The sequence below is a fragment of the Genypterus blacodes genome, unplaced genomic scaffold, assembly GCF_046128005.1.
Source record: "Genypterus blacodes isolate CSIRO-AG114 ecotype Tasmania unplaced genomic scaffold, CSIRO-AGI_Gbla_v1 ptg000030l_1, whole genome shotgun sequence".
In the NCBI taxonomy this organism is placed as follows: domain Eukaryota; kingdom Metazoa; phylum Chordata; class Actinopteri; order Ophidiiformes; family Ophidiidae; genus Genypterus; species Genypterus blacodes.
In genome coordinates, this window is record NW_027466843.1 from 1,514,469 (window position 1) to 1,524,026 (window position 9,558).

Here is a 9,558-nt window from a genome sequence, read left to right on the forward strand (position 1 = left end):
AAGGTCAGAGGGAAAGGTTTGCATATTTGATTTTTCCCCACTAAAGCCCTTTAATGTTCTTATAGGAATAGGCAGAGGCAGAGCTTTAGATGTTCAGCTGCAGCACATTCATTAAAGTGAGTTAAACACAGTAGGGATTTGAAGCAGACAATCCTGCTGACTTAAAGTTATGTCTTCAGGTGAAGCTATTATTAGAAGTTGTGGAGCTACATTTAGATTCCTTGTCTGTGTGTGTGTGTGTGTGTGTGTGTGTGTGTGTGTGTGTGTGTGTGTGTGTGTGTGTGTGTGTGTGTGTGTGTGTGTGTGTGTGTGTTTCAAAACTGAACTGTTGGACCTAATGACTTGAGAACATTGAGTTGAGTTATGCAGCATCTGTCACACCCTGTGGATCACCATGTCGTTACATCCATCTTCAGTTTGCCTTGTTAAACAAAGCCAGCTGCTTTCTGCTTTCTGAGTTGTGCTCAAAGAGGAAGATAAAAGATAGAGGAAGAGCAGGGAGGAAGTGAGGAGGGGGCTCGGAGCGATTGGCCATTTGATCGAGAAGGGTTGGTCCTTCTCCATCACTCGCACCACCTCTACTGTACGCAGAGAGTGGGTAGCACATACAGTGCTGACAGACACTCTCTCTCTCTCTCTCTCTCTCTCTCTCCCTCTCTCTCTCTCTCACGCTCTCTCTCTCTTTCCTTCTAACTCACACACACACACACAGAGGCTGGCAGAATCATATCAGGACACGGGACAGACCAGGAGCTGCACCGCACACACACATACACACATACATACATACACACACACATACCACCCAGGACAGTAAGACATCAGCAGTATGAAGAAGGCAGTAGAGTGCGATCACATTGGGGTGGGACAGGCTTGCGGGGTAGTGGACATGGGGGAGATGATCAGAAAGACAGAGAGACGTTTAGAGAAGGATTTGTGACTGAGCTGTTGTTTCCCACCTGTCAGAGAAGTTTGAAGGAGGGCTAATGGCAGAGACACAGGAGCCTGTAAAGGTAAGATTGACAGCATACTTTCCCTCAGCATCTATTCTATGGAGAAGCTGTTGAACCATATGTCCCCATTGTCACTTGGCTTGTCTGTTGTGGCTTTGTGACGCATGTTTTTCACACCGGCTGGCTTGGATAATAATGTTGCTTAATTAATGATTTGCTCAGATTTTAATGAGTTCTTCAATTAGCCACCGAGTGATTAAAGAGAGATGTGTTTAATAAGCACAAATGTGTATCATGATTAAATAACGTAAGACTGTTAGCTGCTATGAATCACAATTAATAGTTTTTGAGGGTCACACAAGGTGTTATTAGGTTTAGACATGATATAAATGTGATTTTACTATAGGAGCAAGCAATGTACTGTAAATCTATAGATCTGTCTCACAATGTCGGTCCGGCTCTGGATCACCATTGCACTGTTTCCGAGCAGGAATGTGCACATTGACATGTGGAAGCTTCACTCTGATAAATGCAATAAAGATTTCAGTCGTCCCAGCGGACAGCAGGAGAGCGCAAGGTGCATTGGAGACGGCCAATGGCAGGATCCGATCTATTGCACAGATATACTCTCCCTGCCTCTTTTATTTGGCACGGTGCTGAGCAATGTTTTCCTTCTGTTTCACTGTCAAATTGTGTCAAAGCTGTAGCTGGGAGACATCATTCACAGGGTAGAGCTGAGAGAATACTCCGCTTACATCCCAGCAAGATCAAACTCATTGGATTGGATCAAGCAAAAATAACAAGGGAGGAAATATGTAAAGCGATGTTGAGGTTTTACAGATGAAGTGAAGGAGTGAAACGGTGGAAATCTGAAAGCAAAAAAAAAGTACCCAACTGTGAACTGTGCAAATATTAAAACTGTTCAATCAAAGCGCCTCGGGCTACATCAGGAAACTGTGCTGCAGCATTATTACCACTGACCACATTGACTTTCACTCCATCCTTGGCTGCAAACATTCACACACACACACACACACACACACACACTCACAACACGCTTACTTAATCAGTTTTCAGCTCATATATTCATCTGTATCTGTACTCAGAAACGCAGACAGTAAATAAGAATATTGGAGTATTCTTCTCAGTGCTCTGCTCTTTGGCATAAAGCGCAATTTGTGAATATGATGTTTGCCCCTTAGAAGCCTGGCCATCAATCCAATGATTTTTCCCCCCCGAAAAAACGACCTACAGTTGTTGTTATATTGATTACGGATCTTAACTGCTAATCGATGATATTGACTTAAGACATCAGCGTTTAAGATCAATACGTTCCCTTTTGTAAACCACCTGGAACAAAGTGCATTGTCAATTCCAATCAGCGTGTTTTCTATCTCTTCACTGGTAGTTGTCAGTGTTAACCTGCTGCATAACAACAAGGCAGCAGCTGAATTAGCGATCAATAAGACACACAGGACAATGCTGTGGATTATGTAAGCTTCACAAAATCTCCATTAGGACTGTATATCTAACTTTTCTTGGTTGTTTGTATCTGTGTATGTGTGTGTGTGTGTGTGTGTGTGTTGTTCAACTTTCAGACCCAGCAGAAATGCATTGCCATGTTTGCTCTGATCTGCTGTTCTACCGTGCTGCTGGCGCTAATCTTCTCTTCGGTAGACGTGTGGGGGGACAATGAGGACGGCATCACAGAGGACAACTGCAGCAGAGACTGTCGGTAAGGACGTCCGCAGGAGAGGAAACAGACACTGTCAAATTTCAGGAGAAAGATTTACAAGCTCTTCATGCCTCACAGAGAGATGTGCTCCTTTCAGTGCTGTGCTCGTGGAGAACATTCCACACGAGCTCACTCTCCCAGATGAGGGCAGCGGCTACATCCCGCTCTCTGTGGCCTTTCTCACACTGCTGGATCAGGCAAAGTACTCGGTGGAGGTAGTGTCTCCTGTCTGGGACTTAAACTGCTGGGAAGCCTGGGAAACATGGGCAACCGCTATCAAACAGGTACAAAGACATAGCAGAGTATCTCCAAACACTTGGCTGCACTCCTGCAGAACATCAACCGCATTTCCCAGGTGTTATCTGATACAAAATGCAATTATTTCCCAGCAAAAAATTAAATTGTGTATCTGTAATGAGATTTGTGTAGCTGAGGTATAGGAACTGGCCTTTTAAGAGAGGATGGATACAGTTTGTAGTCTGATATGTGAGTGGTAACGCTGCAGTAATATGGTCCATCACTGTCTTCTTCAGAGCCAGCTTTTGTTCCAGAGACTGCTCAGCCTCAAGTCTCACGGGGTTAAACTGAAGATTGCCAGCAGTCAGACTAACTCTGCTGAACTCAAGTCCTTGGCAGACCACGGTGAGCTACTGTCACACTGAATCTTATTAAAGCCAATTTGTTGTGTGACAGATTGAAAAAAAAAAAGGATGAAGGTTTAATTCTCTTGACATGACCTGTCACAATGAGACCTGTTTGGCAGATGAGCCAACCAAAGGTTCCCCTGGTGCGATGCCACCACAGATTAACAGAACTTGTCCTCTGTCGTCGGCTGGTAGTGTTGCTGTCAGTGACGCAGTTAGTAGCTCTGATTTGTCTCAAGGCAAACAGATGCAGACTCACTTACAGCCCGATCCAAAGCTCCACAGCACTCCATGTGCAAATGTACTGTACGTGACTCGTTTCCTTTCGAGGCCTTTGCCCCCCGTCAGACAGACCAAGGCTAATTGGCAGCGTTCCATGATTCTCTCCATCTCCTTTCAAACTTTCCCACACTCTCAGGGTGTGTGTCCATCTCTTTGTTTTCTCTCTTTAGATGCAGAGGTTCGCTTTGTTAATATGACAGCTCTTACCAGAGGAGGGCTACATTCCTCATTCTGGATAGTGGATCGGAGCCACATTTACATCGGGAGCGCTGATATGAACTGGAAGTCATTCTCCCAGGTACCAACACACCAGTGGATCCCTGCGGTCCAGCCATTAATTTAAATGCAGGGGGAGAAAAAGAAGATGGAGGGGCTGCAAGTAAATGTTGGGCATACAGAAATATAATTAAAATAAATGATGTAATTTTCGCACACCACAGGAGCTTTTACAATAACATAAAGTCTCCAAGTCGCGAGCTATTAGTCCTCATATTCACTGCTGCCTCTTTATGCAGTTATTCCATGAACTCTTAATGGGAATCAACGATGATTTAAGGTTGCTGTCTACACACAAAGACACAAAGACAGGTAGCATCTCACTTAGCATTTAGCATGTCATTAAGTTTATAATGCCGAGCTCAGGCCTCAGGTACCACAGTGCATTAGCATACTGTACCTTCAAGTGATTACCTGGCACTTTTCATGCTTCTACACTGGCTGCAGGTAGAGCTGCTGCTGAGGATAATTAAAGAAGCAGCCAGAAGGGACACACACACACACACACAGGGAGAGAGAGACAGATTCAGCCCACATCCTTGTTAAATTGGCTGAATAGTCTGTGTGTTTTCCTCAGGTTCACATAGATATATTCTATAACATAAGAGAGAATACATTTAGGCTGTTATTGAATTATTAAAGCCCTGCACAGGGGTTTGAAGTGCCCACTAAAATCCACACCTGTGAAAGTCTAAAGCATGCCAATCTGGACTGCTTCTGCTGCATCAGCTCCTCTCTATGTGCTCCTCTCTGACACCCCACAGAGGAAAGAACTGGGCGTGATGGTGTATAACTGCAGCTGCCTGGCCCTCGACCTCCATCGGGTCTTCTCTTTTTATTGGCAGCTCCATGACAAAGACTACATCCCCTCCATCTGGTCAAAGAGAGTTACAGCCCTCTACGGCAAATTCAACGCCCTGGAGCTTCAACTCAACACTACCCAGGCCACTGCTTATGTGTCTGTGAGGAACAAAGTTGTTATGCTACTGTGTCAACTGCAAAACAACAAGTACCTGACATAGTCTTTACCTGCAGGTTATGTGCCTTTGATAAATTCTAATTTATTCTTCTTCAGGCACTAATTTCCTCCTGAATCCTAACCACATAAAACACCTGCATGAAAGTTTCATTATCAATTAATAATAGACACACATTAGGTTGTGATTAATCATGTCAGTGTCATGCTGAGGAACATCCTGAGTCGTCTAATTTGGCAGTAATATTTCTCAGTACCCTGTAAGCGACAAGATGCTTATCAGCTGCATTTAGAACATTTATCATCCTATAGGAACTAATGGAGCCCTGTGGTTACAAGCTGCTGGCAAGCCCAAGCTGTCCACAGGACTTCTTCTAATAATGATACACTGGCAAATGGGCCTTGTTCTTCTCGCTCTTCTGAATTACATTGTTTTTATCAGTATAACATTTTTGCGTAATACAAATTTGACATTTGTTTTGTTTGTTTGATCAATCAAACAAAAGGCAATTAAAAGTTATCCTGACCACTGTGTATCCGTTGTTTAAACCATCCAGTTGGTCAGTTTGTGTCATCAATCAGGTACAGACCTGTCTGAGTGATGTTTCTTCTCTGTAGACCTCTCCTGAACTTTTCTGCCCCAAAGATCGAACTCGAGATGTAGATGCCATCCATCAGGTCATCCAGAGTGCAAAGACATTTGTCTTCATATCCGTGTCAGACTACCTCCCTCTAGTGACCAGGACCTTCAGAGGGACCTCCATCACAAGGTATCAACTAAGTAGTACAAATGGAATTATAACTATTAGGAATTCATATTTCTACTTGTAAGAATGTGAATAAAAGATATCTGTAATTCAATTTTAACTTGTCATGTATGACGATAGACTTGCACTGAATGTTTGTCTCTCTTATCCACAACCCAATTTTAGTTTAGTAAGAATATAAATGACGAAGAATTATTCATTTATGTTCATGAAAAATAAAACGTGCATATAAATACTGTATCCTTTAGAACATTGCCATTCAAATCTAGTTTGCTTTGACAGTATTTTGGATGAGTTCTTCTTCATGACCAACATTTTTCTGTTTCATCTGTTTCTGTAACTATTTACTTCATCTGAGCTATAGGTCAGTGTTTTCTACATGTTTCTACCACTATTTGTTCATCCTCAGTGATTCCTTTAATATTTTCATCCAAAATCCAAATATGGATCTTGATTGAAACCAACCAACAGACACACATAACCTTCTTTGTGGAGGAAATTGATATTAATGTAAGAAACACACTGTGTGCGTATCTGTGTTTTTTGATGCTATAAACAGGTACTGGTCTGTCATTGATGAGGTGATCAGAGAAGCTGTGGTGCTGAGAGGAGTCAGAGTTCGCCTACTGATAAGCCTGTGGAAGCAGACTCACCCACTCACCTTTAACTTTGTCACCTCCCTCAAATCACTGTGTATGCAGCTGAACAACTGTTCACTGGAAGTGGTGAGTGAATGAAGATGCTTTTATAACATTCCTGAATAAAAACCCCATAGTTTGAGATTTAATTTCTCTGTATTTCCTGATCCATTGCTACTTTTATATTGACTTTTGCATGTTTATTTTTGCAGAAATTTTTTAGTCCAAAGGAGCAAAACAATGACATTCAGCAGGGATTCAATCACAACAAATATGTTGTGACAGACAATGCTGTATACATTGGTAAGCAATGTTTAATGCATTTCAACATTAAAATGTATTCCATTTGACACAAAAGCACAATCTCATGCACAAAAGAATTTCCCCTTGGGGATCAATAAAAGAAGAAACATGCAAATCTTAACAAAGGTACTTTATTGGAAATCAAAACCAGTCTCAACTGTTAAACCATTTGTAACACTAATTTCTAGATTGTCTACAACATCTGAGGTTTGCTGTTTGTCCACAGGGAACCATGACTGGGTCGGAAGTGACTTTGCCCTTAATGCAGGAGTTGGGCTCGTTATAAAGGTGCAACAAAGCCTTAAAGATAGGGGAGTGACCATCTTGGAGCAAATTAAGGCTTCTTTTGAGAGAGACTGGAAATCACGTTATGCTAAGAAGCAAATAATCAAGGAGCAAGAGGGCAAATTCAGAAACCTCCAGCAGACGGAGATCAATACGCACATGGATACTGAGGAGGAGAGCAAATGGCAGAGCCCTTTATCTTTATAAGCACAGAGTGTCTTTCTATATTGCAATGCCTCACATGGACTTTTCAAACTTGTGCACAATATATGAATGTATGACTGTTATTAGATTTTGACTTGGATCAAATTAGATCATATTACAACCAATAACTACTATACTAAAGTTCTACTTGAATTCTGTAACTATATCAGTTTAATCGCTTGATTAATAATTGATTCTTCTATGAGCATGTGCTGCATGGTAACTAAGAGCAATATTCAAAGAAGTGAAATAGGAGGACAAGCAATATGATACATAAACACAAACTATGCTCATATGTTATTAAAATGTCTGACTTATCTTTCTAATACAAATTATATTCAGTACCAAACAATGATGCACTATTTCTGTTGCAATTTTAATTTCTATTTTTGTAGACACAGTTTTGAAGGTGCAGCTTGAATCGTGTAACAGTTATTTATGTCATTAAACATTTTCATATGATCTAACTTTGTCAAATCTGTCTGTGAGTTTGTTTACGTTTGGAGTGTGTTTATTTCAGCATCCCACCCTTTGTGTATACATTACAAAACTGTGTGCATCTTCAGATTTCAGATGCAGTATCTGTTACTTATTCAATCAAATTCTATTGTAGTGCCTGCAGTACACTGACAATGGAAACAGAACCAATGGCTTTTATAGGCGTGTTGAGTCACTGAATTGGTTCCTATTGGCTCCATCCCCTCAGTCTTTGCATTACAGACTCAGCCTCCAAAGTTGCACCCACACGTCCTGATTTATTGGAGAGGTACAGAGTCACCTAGTGGCGAAACAGAGTAACGGCAGAGTTAGTGAATGATTAACGCAAAGAGATAAACTGACCAAATACTAGAAGGAGTTTTAATATTCATTGTGTGTGATAGTCGATTTATCCAGATGCTCGGATAGACTGACATAAATGCCAGTGATGGTGAGTGAGTCCTGATGAAGATCTTATGGATATAAACACGTTTACACCGCTGCTATAGAAACAATCATTGTAATCAATATGACCTTCACCAACATCATGATCATGCCACGTAAGACACGTGGCTGTATGGAGGCCGGATCCACCAACTAAAATATTGGCGTAAACAATGAACACAGCAGACGATCGCGGCAAAACACCAATAATTTGTTGACATTTTTTTATTTCCTGTTGCTTTATTGTTTTAATAATGAAGCTAGCACAATGCTTTATTTATTATCACCGAGTGGATAGTTTATTATTGTGATATTGGTTTAGATTTCATTCATTTTTGTTGTGCTGTTGTTTTTCATCTTTTCTAATCTTTTCATTATTATTTTAACCTTGTTTAACTTTTTTTCCCCACCATATATCACACACTCACATTTAAAATACACATTTCATAGTCAATATAATATACTGAACTGAAATGATCTGTTTCCATATCAGTGTTATGGTTATGCTCATTGTTATTGCTACACTATAAGAGCCACGCCGTGATATAATGATGTTAATTTATTGAAATCAGTGACAGATTTAATTCCACTCTTCAACACAGGGTGGCGCTGTAGCACCATCACAACGAGCTGAATGTCCTGTCAGTTCATCGACCCGTTCATTGAACGACAACTACTTTAAATTCGGCTCATCGAGCTTGTCAAAGAATCTCCCTGAAGTGACAAAATTCTCAAAATAATTCTTTTTTTAAACGCCGAAGTATTATACGTTGAAAAGGCATTTAATGTAAACAAACAATTCAAAACTATAAACAGTAGGTCAGGTGAGTGTAAACACGCCTTTGCATGTGTGTGTAGACTGTTTTAGCAGTGTGTTTTATTAGTTTCTATATAGTTCAGAAGTTTTACACCCTTAAATGACCAACCTCCAGCTAAATGGCTCATAGTGACGTGTGGGTGTGTAGGCAGCGTCTCTTTTTGTAGTGGCGTGAAAGAAGGGGCGCTGCTGAGAGGAAGGGGCGGGGGTCAGTTGGCATGGGAACAGATTTAAGGCAAAGATATTCCTTATTTCTCCATTGGCACTTCTTGTCATGCCATGGTAAACTAATCATACAAAGAATCTTAGTGTGTGTGTGTGTGTGTGTGTGTGTGTGTGTGTGTGTGTGTGTGTGTGTCACTGACAGAGCATGGGGGGGGGGGGGGGGGGGGGGAAGCTAACGACAAATGCCTTTGCAGCAGAGGAGAGGTGTGTGTGTGTGTGTGTGTGTGTGTGTGTGTGTGTGTGAGAGAGAGAGAGAGAGAGAGAGAGAGAGAGAGAGAGAGAGAGAGAGACCATCCGTAATTGCGCATGGACTTATTCCGTTTAAACACCGACTTACTGTCCAGCAAAACCGTCATCTTTCTGCGCATGGAAACGCCGACCGCCCGTCTATGCAGCGTCTCCGCAGCTGCAGGAGCACCACCCTCAACTAGTTTCGAGGGATTTGGGATGGGACGGGATCCGAGCGCGTCCAAACGCTGCACCGCGGCTACTTCTGCGGGGGCTGATCTGATCTGATCTGATGTGAGGAAGC

At 41.7% G+C, this 9,558-nt stretch overlaps 1 protein-coding gene across 1 annotated transcript; it reads left to right on the plus strand.

Annotated features, from left to right (window-relative positions):
* The first annotated feature begins 986 nt into the window (after nt 1–986).
* pld5 (phospholipase D family member 5) lies at nt 987–7,066 on the plus strand. The gene is made up of 10 exons (XM_076145737.1): nt 987–1,013; nt 2,552–2,688; nt 2,786–2,972; nt 3,222–3,330; nt 3,785–3,912; nt 4,655–4,852; nt 5,485–5,636; nt 6,193–6,358; nt 6,484–6,574; nt 6,801–7,066. The coding sequence occupies exons 1-10, from the start codon at nt 987–989 to the stop codon at nt 7,064–7,066; spliced, it is 1,461 nt and encodes a 486-aa protein (XP_076001852.1).
* The last annotated feature ends 2,492 nt before the right edge of the window (nt 7,067–9,558 follow it).